The following is a 17,893-nucleotide window of genomic DNA, read 5'->3' on the forward strand; positions in this document are numbered from 1 at the left end:
GTTCTAATACTCAAGAAGAGTTGGTTTAAGTCCCACATCCTTCAGTAATGAGGTATGGGATATAAATAAATTCAAAGGACCACATTCTAAGTTATTTCACTAAATATTGGAACGAATTTGTCCCCTTTACATACTTTGTTTCTTTAAAATGTAGAAAATATGCAACATTATGACTAGAAATAGCTAAAATATTGTACCTGCAGAGTTGAGTATCTCAGTAGCATAATTTGTAATTATAACCTATTCTAATTTCTTTTCAAATATTAGGTGTCCTAGTTGCCTATGAAGGTTTGCCACTTCATCTTGCACTGTTCCCCAAACTTTGGACTGAGCTATGCCAGACTCAGGTAAAGAAAATGAGTTTTAGATGATTGGTCTTTAGTGTTATCTGACCAAGTGGTTAATAATTTTAGGACCAATGGGTTGAAAAGTGAGAATGTTTTAGAATACTGATAGGTAAAATATGATTAATGAAAATCCTAGCTCTTAAATATTGGGCATCTAGTGTCCCCCTCCCCCCCCCCTTTTTTTTTTTTTTAAGTAGGTTTTTATCATAGAGGATATTTCAAATAAGCTGGTTATAATTGAATTTCTCATTTATAGATCAGTATCAACAGTTGTAGGATACATCCAAAACAGGGAGATAGTGGGGAAGAAGACACATGCCACTTCTTGCTCCCCTTCACCTCTCCTTCTCTTCCTCTTTTCCACCATTCCAAAACCTATAGCAGAAACCCTATCAGCAGTCTGTCGTTTAACTCTTCCTAATCTGTAGTTTTTCAAGGGTCTGATGCACTTGTTTTCTTATAACAATCTTCTTGAAAACAGCAAAGATTACCATTCCTACATTAAGTGGCCGCATAAATAATTCTTGTTCCATTACAAAGGGAGAATTGGAAAGAGGAGGAGGAGGAACCCCATCAGTACTAAGGTTTGGCTTATTCCTTGGATCAGGAATAAAGGATACTCACTCCTTTCAATCCCTGAAAAAAATGTTGATTTTCCTGCCTGGTTGCATCTGCTCTACCCCATTGGAAGAGATGAATTTATTCACCTTCCTTGGGTGCAAACCTTGACACACATCATGCTTTCTGAAGTACTTCTGAGTCCGGTTCAGCCTCCTACCAGGCTGTAGTGTGCTCTGTATTCTCCTGGATGTTTGTCATCCTGTACTGTACTGGTTCTTTCTCTACTTTTCCTAAATGGAAGTCAAGTTTAGAGACTTTCTCAGAGTCATTGCCATTCCCTGAAGAAATGCCACTTTGTTCTCTACAGTATGAGAGAACATAAATCTTTCAGAGGCTAGTATACATTGATCTTAGTTCACTTGACTTAGTACACAGTAGGTGTTCAGAAAATGACTTTATCAATTAATTTTTGAGCTGAGTGGTCTATTCAATAAATTGGAGATCTCTGTTTCTCCACTGATGCTGTTGCTCTGATTCTTCCTGATTTGGGTACTTCATTGGTTTTTGTACTCTCCTACCATCTATTGCTTCCCTACTGCCTTCTGTACTTCGTCACTGCACGACTCCCTTCACTTGACTTCTTCACAGACAGAACTCACTGTGCCCCCAAATTTCCCTTAAACAAAGCCAAACCATATAAGGCCTGCAAAGCTTCCAGTCCTGTAGAAGCAGCCATCCTGAGCAATAAACATAGGCAGAGGCTGTGACTGGTCGACTAAGGGAGATTTTTCTTAGTGCTAAGGATTTGAAGACTTGGGTCTTGGTCCTACTTGAATCCTAGTTTCTTGAGTGACCTTGAGTAATTTATTTATGACAGCTTACTCTAATAAAATATACACATATGCATATGTGCATATATTCTAAATTTTGTCCTATTTAAAAAATATATTTTTTTCCATATAAATGATCTATGATTAAAATACACTAAATGTGTATCTGCCTAAAGGCATGACTATTTGAAAACAGAAAAACCAAATTTTAATAAAATTTCCATATATTGGGACAACTGATTCTGTGTGAGATAATTAGGAAAGGAGGTTTATTGTTTACCTTTGCAGTGTTTATGGAGGGAAAGGTATTTACCAAATTACTGTTGCTAATGAGATTATACAGTAAAGTTTAAAACATTTTAGAGAATAAATTGATTTATATTCTTAAAATGTGTCTTTTCACAGTATATGGTCTGGTTACCTACAAATTATACCCAAATTTGGCCCTTGAAAACATTCACATCCTATTCTTCGTTAGCCTTATTTCTCCAGTCCTTGTTAATTCTCTGTGTTGGATAATAAACCTGCATTTCTTTTAAAACATTTGTTCAGTTTTGGCATCGGTGTCTTCCCCCAGCATGCACTCCTGTAGTCCAAATTAGTAACATTTTACTATATTAAAAACAGTTGCTGTTAAACTAAAAATTCAATAGGCTGAGTTAGACATGGCTTTTCAAGTAGGATTTTAAATGGCTTCAGATATCCATCACACAGAAGTGTTGAAGCCCCAGTTACTTCAGTGCTCAACCATCAGTGCTTTTTCTCCCCACTTTAGTCTGCTATGTCAAAAAATTGCATCAAGCTTTTGTGTGAAGATCCTGTTTTCGCAGAATATATTAAATGTATCCTAATGGATGAACGAACTTTTTTAAACAACAACATTGTCTACACGTTCATGACACATTTCCTTCTAAAGGTATGTAGTACTTTGGAAACTCAATGTGTCATTTCCAGTTAGTTAATGCTTGTGTTTTCGTTAATGCTGGTCTTTTTGGAGATCTTTTTAAATCATCTTTTTCAGGTTCAAAGTCAAGTGTTTTCTGAAGCAAACTGTGCCAATTTGATCAGCACTCTTATTACAAACTTGATAAATCAGTATCAGAACCTACAGTCTGATTTCTCCAACCGAGTTGAAATTTCCAAAGCAAGTGCTTCTTTAAATGGGGTAAGAACTATGCAGAGGAGGCACACACTTCTAAACTGTCCTTCAGTCAACTATTTGGCCTTCATATGATTTTGATTTTACTCTCATAACTGTAACCGATTTGAACTCTAAGCCACGTGTGACAAAAAAAAATTTAAATATGTTTACTACGCCTTGTATGTATATAGCACATACCCTCTTACCACCTTGGAAGCTACAAGCTGATGTCATTAAATGCTAAGGGTAATAAAGGGAACGTCTTAGTGGCCTTATGTCTACTTGGGTATATTTTTGGAAACATTACTTGTGATGTTTCTATAATTGCCTATGGCTCCTAAGTAGCTGAAACAATAATCTATGAATTTAAAAAGGCAGTCTCAAAAAAAAAAAAAAAAAAAAAAAAAAAAAAAAAAGCCAGGAGGGGTGGGGGGGCAGCAGTTATATCTAGAGCGTTAGTTGCCTTGTACAGACTCCCATGACAGCCATGTCCTGGGATAATGGAACACCCTGGAAGGGGGCTAGAATGTTATTGAGCAGCAGCCTCCCAAATCACAATATGCTTAAAAGATGACAAAGCTCCATAAGGAGTACCTTACTATTTGTGACAGCTATCAATTTAGCTTGAGAAACTGATTTGTCTGTAAGACCTAAATTTCTCATGAATCATTCAAGGCTTGTTTTAAAAATTCTTGTAAGTCTACCTGAGCTCTATTACTGATGTATATATGTATGTATTTCCTTTTCCATTTTCAGAAGACACTATTTCAGTCTTTGGTCTGACTTGTTTGTGGGCATAAAATAATGCTATTAGTGACTTTAAGAACTGATGAGGCCAGGCACAGGGGCTCACGAGGTCGGGAGATAGACTATCCTGGCCAACATGGTGAAGCCCTGTCTCTACGAAAATACAAAAAATTAGCTGGGTGTAGGGGCACACACCTGTAGTCCCAGTTACCTGAGAGGCTGAGGCAGGAGAATCACTTGTACCTGGGAGGCGGAGGTTTTTGCAGCAAGCCGAGGTTGTGCCATGCCCTCCAGCCTGGGGACAGAGCAAGACTCAGTCTCAAAAAAAAAAAACAACCATGAAATGCTGTAGTATCCTAACACTAGCTTTCTGGTTTTATAACTAGTCTAAGAATGCCAGAAAAACCAGGGTGTTCTTAGGAAAGAATGTAGTACTTTGGAAACGCAATGGAAAGAATAGATTCCTGGGAAAGTAAACATCTGCATTTAACTGTAAACAACTGCATCAAAGTGTTGACTTTAGAATTTGAAATGTTCCCATCTGGGTTTTTGCAGGACCTAAGGGCACTTGCTTTGCTCCTGTCGGTACACACTCCCAAACAGTTAAACCCAGCTCTAATTCCAACTCTGCAAGAGCTTTTAAGCAAATGCAGGACTTGTCTGCAACAGAGAAACTCACTCCAAGAGCAAGAAGCCAAAGAAAGAAAAACTAAAGGTTAGCTTTATGGACTACTGTCATTACCTTTAGGATGGCAGGAGGCAGTAATACACTTGGTGTAACTGCTCTTTTAATAGTTTTATATGTCAGGCTGGGCGTGGTGGCTCACGCCTGTAATCCCAGCACTTTGGGAGGCCAAGGTGGGTGGATCACGAGGTCAGAAGTTCAAGACCCTATTTCTACTAAAAATACAAAAATTAGCTGGGCATGGTAGCATGGGCCTCTAACCCTACTCACGAGGCTGAGGCAGGAGAATCACTTGAACCCGGGAGGCAGAGGTTGCAGTGAGCTGAGATTGCACCATTGCACTTCAGCCTCCTGGGTGACAGAGCAAGACTCCATCTGAAAAAAAAAAAAACTATGTTCAGCTGAACCTCCTAAATATGCTAGAAACAAAATTAACTTCTCATACCCTTCCACCTCCCAAATGTGATCTTAATTACTTTGAGAGGTTTCTGTTTTGGTGTGTCTTTTCACAGATGATGAAGGGGCAACTCCTGTTAAAAGAAGGCGTGTTAGCAGTGATGAGGAGCACACTGTAGACAGCTGCATCAGCGACGTGAAAACAGAAACCAGGGAGGTCCTGACCCCAACGAGCACTTCTGACAATGAGACCAGGGACTCCTCAATTATTGATCCAGGAACTGAGCAAGATCTTCCTTCCCCTGAAAATAGTTCTGTTAAAGAATACCGAATGGAAGTTCCATCTTCGTTTTCAGAAGACATGTCAAATATCAGGTCACAGCACACAGAACAGTCCAACAATGGTAGATTTGAAGATTATAAAGAATTTAAAGACCTCCACGTTTCCAAGGATTCTACCCTTGCTGAGGAAGAATCTGAGTTCCCTTCTACTTCTATCTCTGCAGTTCTGTCTGACTTAGCTGACTTGAGAAGCTGTGATGGCCAAGCTTTGCCCTCCCAGGACCCCGAGGTTGCTTTATCTCTCAGTTGTGGCCATTCCAGAGGACTCTTTAGTCATATGCAGCAACACGACATTTTAGATACCCTGTGTAGGACCATTGAATCTACAATCCATGTGGTCACAAGGATATCTGGCAAAGGAAACCAAGCTGCTTCTTGACATTAGGTGTAGCATGTCTACTTTTAAGTCCCTCACCCCTACCCTCATACTGTTTGTATAAGTTTTGCTTATTTGTTTTTGTGCTTCAGTTTGTCCAGTGCTCTCTGCTTGAATGGCAAGATAGATTTATAGGCTTAATTCTTGGTCAGGCAGAATTCCAGATGAAAAAACTTGCATCTTCAGTATACTTCCTAAAGGGCAATCAGATAATGGATATGTTTTATGTAATTAAGAGTTCACTGTAGTGGCTTTCATTTAATATGGCTGTCTGGGAAGAACAGGGTTCCTTAGCCCTGTACAATGTAATTTAAACTTACAGCATTTTTACTGTGTATAATATGGTGTCCTCTGTGCCAGTTTTGTACCTTATAGAGGCAGATTGCCTCCGATCGCTGTGGTTCTTATTATCAAAATTAAGTTTACTTGTATACGGAACAACCACAAGAAATTTGATTCTGTAAAGAATCCTCTTTAGCTGTGGCCTGGCAGTATATAAATGGTGCTTTATTTAACAGAATACCTGTGGAGGAAATAAAGCACACTTGATGTAAAAATAATTGTTTTATTTTTATTGACATGACTGATTGCTATTCTGTGCACTTAATTAAACTGATTGTGATGACTTTTCATTTGTTTACATACGTTGCTTCCGTCTTCTCAGGTGAAAGTAGTGAGAAAAATGGTCAATGAGAGGAAACACTTACCCATTATATGCTATTTCACTGGAAGTGTTACCAGCAGCCCACAAAATTAATTAATGTGTCCCAATAGACTTCTCAATCCTCTCCACCACAAAGTGCAAAATCATGGCAGGGAGAAGTGGAGCAAAACACAGCCAGTTCACCCTCACCTCAACATGCTTTTGAATGCAACATGCCACTGTTTTACTACCTAAGATCTACACCCTTAAAAACCCTAAAGTAAATTAAAGGAATAGTATCAACATGCCATTTATTTTTTCTCATCTTGAACTAACAGTACAGCTGCAAGCAAGCTTGCTGTAGGACAAACTTCAGCTTGGGAAACGTCAACTATCTGCACTCGGGGACTTGATCTGTTTTCAGAGGAACATCTATGGAAGGCCAGGTTAATACCTAATTTCAGGTTGCTACTTTTAACTCAGTGCAGTGTCTAGTTATAATAAAGAGTCAAACAATGCTTTAAATTGTATATATGTTCATGGATTTCATCCAATATAAAATAAATGAAGGATCCTTTAAAAAAATAGGGAGAGGTAAATGACACTTTTTCTGCTTACAAAAAGTAATGCCTTAAAAAATCTTAATTCAATGATTTAGGGGGGTTAGCTGCAGTAAACCTTTTATTTCTTCAAAATGCTGCTTCTGCCAACAGAATTTCATGTTCTCTTCTTTACAGACAGGAACTCCTTTACAGTCCAATTGTAATTCTGTTTGCCCGAGAGTAGGCACAAAATTCAGTGCAACCGTGGCATGTGTTCTAAGAAGAAAAATAGGAACCTATTACTGCATTATAACAAGGAACATGTATCCATAAGAAAAATCTAGACTTAGTGTTTTGGGACCTTTATACATAAAGAGCACTAATAGCATACCTTCTGGCCAGTTCCTGCATCTCCATTTCATGACGATCTTTTTATTGGCTAACTGAAAAGAAAGGGAAATTCCACTAAATGTTTTAAAACTTCCCACAACACAGAAAAACCAAATCCTTTCATTAAAACACTTAAGTATGAGAAGAATCAAACAACATATAGTCCCATCTCCCAGTTTATACATCAGCACCATTGATGACAACTGTCTTTTTGCCAAAATGTCTCAACAACAGTAACATTAGGACAGTAGGAATATATATGTCATGAGTACAGTAACCGGAACACAGTACTGCTATTAAGGGTGAGGCAAGACAGACCTAGTGATTTCAGTGCTAAAAACAGCATGTACAAAGAGAATAATATTAACTAAAGTAAGAGTTAATCCCAGCTTGCTTCTTTAACCCTGAGTCTACTTACCAATTCTAGATACTCACCAGTGATGTTCCCATCAAACATTTGGAATTTCCCTCCCTTTTCAGCTTCCAATACAGCAGTAGATTTAGAAAACTTTTGCACCAACTAACCAAATAAGACAGATGGGTTATTCCAGATCACAGTATCACACATTTTAATCTAATTATGAAATATAAAATATACTATGGTTTAAAAATCCTAAACATGTAACTTTTACTTACAGAAAATAAAACACAAACTTTCTCTTCCCAGAGAAAACTCACATGCTGACACAGTTCCAAAAAATGCCCATCTTCCCTCTAATTATTCAGAAAATATGCTCAGACTTCCTGTCACCACCGTCCCATACCCTTCAATCAAAAACATGGCCACAAGAATGACCAAAAACCAGCTCCTTTTTTTTGTGGTGTATTTTCTCCCAATGTCAGCATTTAAGATGCTAGCTTGGGGAGTTACTTACATCCTTCACAGTGAATATGCTATACAGCACTACAGTTGTGTCAAACAGTTCCATCATGCGAAGAGCCACAGAGGGAATCCTTACACCCAGTACCACTGGAGATGAGGCCTGAACCTGGAGAAGGAAAGAGGTTCCAGGGAATGGTTAGCATACCAAGAGATAAAGCTGCTTGGATTGAAAAAGTCTTTCCAGGGCCGGGTGTGGTGGCTCAAGCCTGTAATCCCAGCACTTTGGGAGGCTGGGGTGGGTGGATCATGAGGTCAAGAGATCGAGACCATCCTGGTCAACATGATCTCTACTAAAAATACAAAAAATTAGCTGGGCATGGTGGCATGTGCCTGTAATCCCAGCTACTCAGGAGGCTGAAGCAGGAGAATTGCCTGAACCCAGGAGGCAGAGGTTGCAGTGAGCCGAGATCGTGCCATTGCACTCTCTCGGCTGAAGGTTACTCCAGCCTGGGTAACAAGAGTGAAACTCCGTCTCAAAAAAAAAAAAAGCCTTTTTAGCACTGCCAGTCCTGGTCTTTACTTTGGAACCAGAGCTCACTGTTCCTATAGCTCTTCAGCTCCGTTCCCAGGTTCTGACTAAAGACCCCTAAGCCTAGCTGCACTTGCAGATACAACCCTGAGCAGACGCAAGACAACTGCCCCTCAGACTAAAGGGTGTCAATTACACACAAAACACCCATTGATCTAAAATCTCCCAATCCACAAGTCAGCAAAGAAGGTTCTACTGTGCTGTATGAATCTCGAAAGTCACCTGGTTTTTTAATCTGTGGCCTACCAAAGAACACTGCCTTTAGAACAGTCTTGAGTCAAATATCCCATAGAAAGGCGTGTCTGTAACAGTTCCTCCAACAAGAATCAAAGTCCCATTTTATTATTTACCTATCAAAATGGCACATCGTAGAGGACTCACAAGAGACCCAAAGGTGGATAAAGGTCCTTACTGTCCTTCCCAGTTTATCAACACAAGGCAATCTGGAGCCCCGACTCAAAACATTTCCTTTACCCCTTCCCTACATTTTAGCCACCAGAGCTCATACCTGCAGGGTATTCTCACTCAGTTTTCTTTTACCAGTCAATTCCTGAGTTGCCATAGATTTCGTTGGTAAAATCATTCCCACTGTAAATTCTACAAAGAAACAAGGGAAGTGCTTTTAATAATGACCTTTCTCCTTTTAAGCAAAAGAGTAAGGTAGAAAACCCAAATCAGCACGTAAGAAAATAAAGAACAGATATTTATGAAAATAATTCCTATTAACATTTTGAGAATTTCAAGACCATTCCATGTTTTTATATATAAAACTGATGATTAACAACGTGAGTTCCACAGCAACAAATGCCTTCTTCCCCCAGTGGCTTTCTTTTATCAAGTTTTTGCTAAAACAGCAAAATTAACCAAAGTTCTTTTCCAAACAGCTAAGTTTTATATGATTAACTACTAATAGCTTTGTGGCTCTAACCCCCTGTCAGACAATTTCTCATGTGAGAGTGACCACCACCTCACAAATCTTGTCTTCACAGTATTCAAACCTGTGAGCCAGCTACACATGCGCTCTGATGGGAAGAGTGACACCCTCAAATCCATCTATGCCAACACTGACACTCAAGTAGTAGGATCCAAGAATGAGGTATGGAGATAGAGGTACTGCTGGCCATCTTGCCTGGCTAACTTCTCTAAATTAGGGAAGAAGACGATAACCTCGCTTCCATGCAATGTGGATATTATGTAGGTATATCTCAACAACACCTGTAATACCTGCAGTCACTTCCACTCATTCATTCATTCATCCAACAAAGATTTATTAAGCACCTACTATGTGCCAGGCATTGTGCTAGATGCTGGAGATACAGCAGTGAACAAGACAGACACCTTCCATGCCCTCATGGAGCTTATAGTCTAGCAAGGAAGACAGACAGTAAACAAGTAATTACACAAACAACTGATTAATTTTCATTCCAGAAAACTACAATGAACAATTCTGTAGGTAAAATGGTTCCTGCTGTGTACAATACTGATGATCACTAATTATGGTCTTAACCATGACTAGCTCTCAACCTCCAAACTACAATTTATTCTGAAGTATAAAGTTGCTTCTGGAGCCTCTAACCACAGTGCTGACTATAACTTGAGTAAATAGAAAAGGGACCCTCTGGTTCACAAGGGATGCCTTCTTTACCCATCTTAAGTGCCTTCAGGTAATCTCCAAGGGCCTCCCTGACCTTGGCGGTGCCTGCAGTTTTCATAAGATCCTTCAGTATATCCCCATCTCCTTTCTTTTTACTCACGTTCACCTACAAATCAAAAATACAAACCGAAGAAAAGATCTGGTTTGATGTATTCTTAAAATATTGGGCCATATGGATGAGAGAACTGTGATGGTGAAGGAAGGAAAGAAGTGGATGTAAGAGATGTGATAAGGCAAGATTTTAAGGGTTTTTAATCCAGGGTCCATGACAGGGTTGGTGGCCAAATCTTGCATGGACTTCATAGAATGTAAACCCCTTAATTTGCACACAAAATTATGCATGTGTATGTATATAAATTCTACTGCTGATGTCCATGGCCTTCTTGGGTTCTAGAAATGCACTGTCCAGTATGGTAGCCACTAGTCACATGTGACTACTGAGAACCTGAAATGTGGCTGGCCTGAATCAAGATGTGCTGTGTGAAATACATGCCAGACTACAAATACTAAATACCAAAAAAGAATGTAAAATACCTCATCATTTTTATATTAATTACATGCTAAAATCTCTTTTATATACTCAAATAAAATATATTAAAATTTCACCTGTTTATCTTTTTTTTATAAGATAAGAGCTTGCATCTTGTTATGTTGCCGAGGCTAGACCCAAATTCCTGGGCTCAATCAATCTTCCCCTTCAACCTCTCAGGCATCTGGGATTACAGGCATATGCCACTATACCTGGCTTTAATTTTTAAGAGACAGGGTCTCCCTGTTGTCTAGACTGGAGTTCAGTAGCATGAACATAGCTCACTGCAGCCTCAAACTCCTCGGCTCAAGTGATCCTTGCACCTTGGCCTCCCAAAGTGCTGGGATCACAAGTGTGAGCCACCATACCCAGCTATAGCTTTAACTTTTTAAGTATGGCTACTAGAAAAAAATTCAAATTATCATGTAACCCAGCCTTGGACTATACTTTTTTGACAGAGAGGAAAACTGGGAAAAGGAGAAGAGTAGAAGACAGGCAGAGAAAAGGAAGAAGAGAGGGGAGAAGGGGAAGACGGAGAAGGAAGCATCAGAGGGCTTTGAGGATGTCTCTGGTATTCCCAGAAGAAAAAGAGGTGTCAATTTGAAAAAGTTTAGTGTCCCAATGCTTCAGTTGAGGTGAGCCCATCTAAAGAGTATTTTCTGTAATGCTACTGAGGGATTAAATCTTAAAAACCAGCTAAACATTCTGTTGAAAGTTTCTTAGCTGATGGATCTGAATGTAACAAAGTGGAATCTCAGGCCCTGAGCGGACGAACCACATAATGAAGACAGAGGTCTGGGACAGCTACAGCCTGTGACACTGTATAACCTTCAGGCCATATCACATGCTGCTGGGCAGGAGTCAGCCTATCTTTGAAAGCCTTCATGTTAAATAAGTTCACCAATCAAAAAAGATCCTTTGTCAGACTATCTTGGTTTGAAAAATATAGCAGCTGTACAAATGGGTCTCACCCCCAGAACCCAGCTTTCAGCCAAAAGGCAGCACTACCTTGAAGCTCTGTCTCCCAAGAGAACTAGGAGAGCCACAACAGCAACATATACTAACTGGGTAGTTTACAAAAGCCTGTGAGGCATAACCAACGGAGAGACTGCAGCTGAAGGCTGAGACTTTTCACTGTTAAAGGGAAACAGCAAAGGTGCAGGTCAAGAGAAAGTTGCATTCATCAAGCCATGCAAGTTGCCTGAGCAGTTTACAGTGCACAGACTGTCACATTTAACCTGACAACAACCCTGGAAGAGAATTTAACCCATTTTCACAGATGAGGAGGCCAAGGAGGGTGCAGTCAGCTGCCCAGGCCCCTTGTCTGGTCTTCCGGGGAGCTCAGGGCTTCCTGGGGCATACTCTCTTTTCCTGTAACACTCCAGCTCCACACAACATGCTGCCCCAACAGTATAGCAATCCCTCAGCAAACAGGCCATTCACAAGGCACCCGAACACCACATAGGAACTACACAGTCTGATCAACACTGTTTGAAATGCTCAATGTCTGCAGAAGCTTGACTAAAAAAAGAAGAAAAGAAATAGAAACGTGATCACATACCTCAGTGTCATCTTCGTTTTCTTCAGAAAGATTGGGTATTTCAATCAAACCCTTGTGCTTCACACCAGATTCTTTTAGGATACCTAAAATGAGCAATGGGTTCTTCAATTATAATAAAAAGTAACAACTGGGCCTGGCACTGTGGTGCATGCCTGTAATCTCAGCACTTTGGGAGGTTGAGGTGGGAGGATGGATTGAGCCCAGGAGTTTAAAAACCAGCCTGGACAACAGGGAGACACCGTATCTACAAAATAAAATTTTCTTGGCCTGGTGGCGCACACTCTAGTCCCAGTTACTTGGGAGGCTGAGGTGGGAGGATTGCTGGAAGGTCAAGTTGGTTTTATGGAAAACTGCCCTGTCTCACTGAATAGCCCAGTCACCCTCACAGGGTTCCACCACTCCAGGGCCCCCATCAGAGGGGAGCAGCCACAGAAGAAAGGTCAGGCAGGCCATGGCCAAGGAGGGGGCATTAGGAGTCAGCAGCCCACCGTCCTGAGGGGTATTTCTCTTCTTGTCACAGGGTATTTTTTGCCTGGGCAAAGCATGATAAAGGAGTACCCTGAAGGGGAGAAGCAGTCATAAAAGCAATGGGAGGACAGAAAGGGACAGTGTGTTCTGACACAGAGTGAGGGGAGGGAGGCTCTGGCTTGGGGACATTGTGTACAGATGCCATGCAGGTGGATTTCTCCCAGGACTAGAGTGTTATTGCCTCCCCAGTGGGTCCCAGCTGCCACCCCAGAGACTTGCTGCTGAAGGAAAGCAGCTGGAGGGGTTGGGCAAGCCCTCACAGCCTGTTCTCTGGCTGCTGCCTGGCTGGGTCTTATCTTGCAAAGGAGTCAGCTGTTGCTTTGAGCCACGGGAGATGGAAAAGACACAAAGCCCACAAGGTTTCTCAGGTCCTAGAGCCTGGTGCTGGTGGAGAGGGCAGGGAGCCAGACTGCTGTGATCCAGTCAGCAGCAGACATAGGGGGTTGCAAGGGAGGCAAACTCCCAGCCAGAGGATCCTGTTCTGAGGCAGGGGGGAGGGGCTGAACACCCTCGTCCGCTAGCAAGACAGCCAGCAGGGCAGAGGCTTGAGGCCAGCTCAATGGACTGCTCTGGGACACAAACTCCAGATACGAGCTAACTCCTGGGCTGAGGCCCAAACCCTAACAACACAGTTCTCCAGATCCTCCCTCACCTCCTCTTCCCTTCCCCGCATCTCCACAGCCTTGGCGCACTCAACAAGGACTGAATGCGCACAAGCTGTCTGCCTAGCCAGGATCAAGGCACCACTGGTAAACTGAACCCACAGACCCCAAAAGTGGACACACACAAAATGCCCAGCAGCTGCTAAATGGAGAAAAAGAATGCAGAATATGCACCCCTGGAATATTAATCAGCTATAAAAAAGTGTTGCCACCTGCCACGACATGGATGATCCTTGAACACATTATGAAGTAAAAGAAGGCAGAGACCAAGACCACATCCTGCATGATTCCATCTATGTGAAATGTCCAGAGCCCAATCCAGAGAAAGTGGGTGAGGAGACGTCAGGGGCTGGGGAAGAGGAGGGCAATAAGAGTGGCTGCTCATGGGTCTGGGGTTTTGTTTTGGGGTGGTGAAATGTTCCCAAACTGACTGTAGCCCTAGTTGCACAACTCTGTGACTATACTGAAAACCAATGAATTATATACATTAAATGGGTGGATTATGTCTTAACAAAGCTGTTAAATAAAAAATCCCTGCATTAATGAATGACAGGAAGATAGAGCAGGACAGTAAGCAAAAACCTTTGTGAACGAAGTTTGAGTGCCTTGGGGAAAGATAAAGTAGGGAAGAAAGATGGCACAAGGCAGGGGTCTCCAAGGATGCAGAGAAATGCCTTCACTCAGGACAAAGACCTGAAGGAGGCAGACAGCTACCTGGGGAAAGAGTTCCCAATGCCCAGAGACTCGTGTTCACAAGTGCGTGGTAGAAGAGGGTCCAGGTGACAGCAATGAGCTCTAAGCAGCTGCGAGGGCTGGGAGAAAGGAAACCCTCATCCTTCTTGGACCAAGGAACTAGAGTGTGGCCAGTGTCAGGATCTACTAATGCTGATTCAGGGGCAAGTCAGTGCCAGGCCCACAGAAGTCGTTGTAAAAACATTTGATAAATGATGAATGCACTTTGCCCCCAGCCCCACTAGTACTCTGAAGCTCCTGTTACCTTTCCAGTCCAGTTTGATGTTCCACTCATAGAGGAAAATCAGCTTTCCCTTGCGGCTGCTGCAGGAAGCCTCACCTTCCACCTGCTTCCGCTCGCTGATCTCACCACGCCCAGTCTCATTCTCCACGACGATACCCACCAGGAGCTCCTGGAGCTTCCCTTTGGACCAGCTGGTAGCATTCCGCTCTGTCCTGCCAGGGACCAGAAAGGCACAGTCGTGAATGGAAGCCCCAGCTGGGATCCACCTGCCCAGTCTGGGTGGCAGGGTCATGTCCAAGCCCAGCCCAGTTCAGCCTAAGTCCTCTCAAGCAGCTTTGAGACCTGCCACTCTCTGACGTGCTCCTCAAACCTGCTTTCTACCAAATTATTTTCATCCTGCTCAGTTCTTTAAGGTATTACTGTCCACTATGCAAAACAGTATTTTGTCTTAAAAACACTGGCTTATTCAGGGGAGGAGGGTCTAGCTAGATCACCTACTGGAAATAGGCAAAGCCTGGGCCACATGCAAAGTGGCAGTAATGAAATAATCAGAATCATGACAATACCAACTATTAAGTCTTCGCATATACATTGTCTCATGTAATCTTTCCAAGTAATATTCTCATCTTAGGGGATGGAAAGGAGCTGAGAGGACTGACACGTCCATGGGGCCAAGGCTAGGACACAAGAAAGTCAGCTCTTGGCTAAGCGCGGTGGCTCACGCCGGTAATCTCAGCACTTTGGGAGGCCCAGGCGGGTGGATCACGAGGTCAGGAGTTCGAGTGCAGCCTGACCAACCTTGCGAAACCCCGTCTCTACTAAAAATACAAAAATTAGCCGGGCGTGGTGGGCATGAGCCTGTAATCCTAGCTACTCGGGAGGTTGAGGCAGGAGAATCGGTTGCATCCGGAAGTCGGAGGTTGCAGTGAGCTGAGATCGCGCCATTCCACTCCAGCCTGGGCGGCAGAGCGAGATTGGTTAAAAAAAGAAGAAAAGAAAAAAGAAAGCTCCTTCAGGGCCGAGGGCCCAAGCCCTCAGAGCTCCGGAACAGCCAAGTCACGCTCCTCTGCGGACCGGCCTCAGCATCCCCTTGACCGCCTGGAGGGACCACAGCCCCGGCCAGAGGCGCAGGGCAGAGGACATCACTTCCGGAGATTCTGCGGTATAGGGCAGCCGACCTCTCCCCACGCACCAGGTGAGGCGCGCAAAGGAAGGAGAGCTTGTCGCACTCACAGAGGGCCCAGCTCGCGGGGGCGCCTGAGGGGTGGACGCGAACTGAGATGCAAATTTCTGCTCTTTCCACTACGTTCCATACCCCTCGCCCCCAACACACACTCTCAATCCAGCTCCCTTCTAACTCCCGGAAACATCCAGAGGGTGAGGCGGGAGAAGGGAAGGTCCTAAGCCCACAGACGGCGAGAGTGGAAAGGTCTGTCGGAAGTCACTCGGCCCAACCCAACTTTCAAAAAAAGGAAGTTGGAGCCTCCAGGGCCAGCACAGCTGTCCCCGCCGGTCTCCGGACTCAAGGACGCTCCTGAGCCAGGAGGCGGAGGCCGAGCTCCGCGTCCAGCAGCTGAGAGGAGGCGCGTTCCCCGGGCCCCGCAGAGACCCCAGCGCAGCCCCCGCCCTCCCGAGACCCCGGAAGGAGGCTGCCGGCCGCGCCTCCCCGCCGGCCGCACCAGTGCCAGTTGTTCACGTTGGTCCCATCCTCCCGCTCCTCCACGATCCAGCGCGGGTCCCCTTGGCCCCACTTGGCCATGGCTGCACGGGCGGCACGGCCTGGGCGGAGAAAAAAGAAAGGCCGGGGCGCCTGCGATCCAGAGGCCCGCGTTTCCGGCCGCCGAGCCCGGGAGCGGCGCGTTCGTAGCGCCCAGAAACTGCCAGAAGGCCCCGCCCCCGGCCCCTCTCCGCCCCGCCCCGCCCCGCCGCGGCGAGCCCGGGAGCCCAGGCCCGTGTCTGAGACGCGGGGACGCAAGGCGGGGAGGGTGTGACGGAGTGGGGCGGGGAGGCTGGAGGAGCGGGGAGGAGGTCGCTGAGGGGCGGCGGGAGCGGGGCTAGCCCGGCTCCGCTGCGCATCTCCTAACGTCGGGGCGGGACGGGGCTGCGTGGGCCGCCTTTGAAGGGCGGAGGCCACGGCAGGACCTGCGGTGCCGGCTGGCTAGTGGTTTCCAGAGGCGGGAAACAGGGCGCTGAGTAGGGTGCCTGCTAGCCCAACTGGCGGTGCAGACGCGACGCAGCCGTCCGGTGACCTCGGGAACCTGTCGCTCGAGGACACGACCTTGAACGCCCAGGTCGCTGTGAGACCGGCCTTCAGAGCCACGGCGCACCCTCGTCACCCCGTTTGTGGGTTTCGTCATAGTTGCCGCGCTGCGGTTTTCTCTGCGACGCGGTCTCTAGCTCTCCCAGCACCTTTCCAATTAGTCCCAGGTTACTGCAGGAGTATTTCCATTGTATTCGTGTAACAATCCTTTAGACATAACCAAAGGATGTGATTGTAAGCACGTAGTACTGCAAATTGATGCACTTTATCGTGGAGTATTAATGATTACTTTTAACCAATTTTTGGCTTCTACCAAAAACTTTGCACGAACTATTTGGACAGTGTTACTGGGGTGTACCTGGGTAGTTAGCAGAAAAATGAGTGAAAGGGTGGAAGCAGCTGGCTGTTCTCTTCCCCTGTGCTGACTTGCCTGCGGTCATCCACTAAGTACACTCGAGTGGAGCGCATTTTCTCCACTTGCCTACCGGAGCTACCACGTTCCAACACTATCTTCCAGAAAGCTACAACAGTCATGTAAACACTGCTTCAAGGCGTTTTGACCTCAAAACAGGAAGACGTTTTGATTTTACCTTTCACACTTCGCTAAATCAGCTGTAAGAGTCACATGAAGGAGCAGCGGGGTGGGGTTGCCTGATCAGAAGCAGCCTCATTTCCCCTGCTAAAGAGCTTGGGCCTGGCGGTACAAGCAATAGGCGACCTAAATGGAGAAATGACACGATCAGACGTGTGCTAGAAAAATCATTCTTACAGGCTTTTAAATAGTGGAAAAGGGTGAGATAGAAATTGGAAGGAGGAAGACAGGGTGGAGAAGGGGTGAGCGGTGTTCAGAAATGGAATCTGAATGTGTCAGATGCTGGGGTGCAGCAGAGAAAAACGTTTTCTTCAGCCACTGGGACTTGCAGCTTGGTTAGTGGCTGCACCCTCAGAGACTAGAATGGAAAGAGGACAGAAGGGGGGTTGGGATAGAGCTCTGGAAAAAAATCAGCGGGTAAGAGGTAGGCAGAGAAGAGGGGGCTTGCAAAGAATGACTGAGGAGGAGGAAGGCAACCACAAAGGCACTTCATCGGCATCAAGTGTGGAAAAGTACCAGTCGGATGATAAAGATACATAGAGATATATATTGGATGTGACAACAAAGAATGTCCTTGGGCCCTTTGCAGAGAGCAGTTTCAGTGAGTGATGGGGCAGAAGCTGGGTCATGGGTGACAGGTGAATGGGAGGTGAGAGAGTGGAGACTGTGCTTTCGGAGTGTTGGGCAAGGACAGGTAAGACAATTGGACAGTAGTGAAA

The 17,893-nt window shown here is 44.4% G+C and overlaps 2 protein-coding genes across 13 annotated transcripts in view; one reads left to right on the top strand and one right to left on the bottom strand.

The window, feature by feature from the left end:
* The window catches only part of USP34 (ubiquitin specific peptidase 34), a 282,857-nt gene extending 276,800 nt beyond the window's left edge, over positions 1 to 6,057 (top strand). For all 12 annotated transcript variants that reach the window (XM_054244928.2, XM_054244930.2, XM_054244931.2 and 9 more), the window contains 5 exons: positions 268 to 347; positions 2,514 to 2,654; positions 2,760 to 2,903; positions 4,182 to 4,341; positions 4,824 to 6,057. In XM_054244928.2, the coding sequence (XP_054100903.2) occupies positions 268 to 347; positions 2,514 to 2,654; positions 2,760 to 2,903; positions 4,182 to 4,341; positions 4,824 to 5,428 (1,130 nt within the window). In that variant the 3' untranslated portion in view covers positions 5,429 to 6,057. The remainder of the gene's footprint in view (positions 1 to 267; positions 348 to 2,513; positions 2,655 to 2,759; positions 2,904 to 4,181; positions 4,342 to 4,823) is intronic.
* On the bottom strand, positions 5,979 to 16,737 carry AHSA2P (activator of HSP90 ATPase homolog 2). The gene is given in 10 exon segments (XM_078349255.1): positions 5,979 to 6,881; positions 6,884 to 6,886; positions 7,002 to 7,049; positions 7,436 to 7,520; positions 7,876 to 7,989; positions 8,921 to 9,009; positions 10,058 to 10,172; positions 12,157 to 12,239; positions 14,344 to 14,534; positions 16,465 to 16,737. Coding segments are annotated over 10 exon segments (1,110 nt in total). The 5' UTR covers positions 16,680 to 16,737; the 3' UTR covers positions 5,979 to 6,714.
* Between the last annotated feature and the right edge of the window lie 1,156 nt (positions 16,738 to 17,893).

This window comes from Callithrix jacchus, chromosome 14 (genome assembly GCF_049354715.1).
Source record: "Callithrix jacchus isolate 240 chromosome 14, calJac240_pri, whole genome shotgun sequence".
Classification (NCBI taxonomy): Eukaryota; Metazoa; Chordata; class Mammalia; order Primates; family Cebidae; genus Callithrix; species Callithrix jacchus.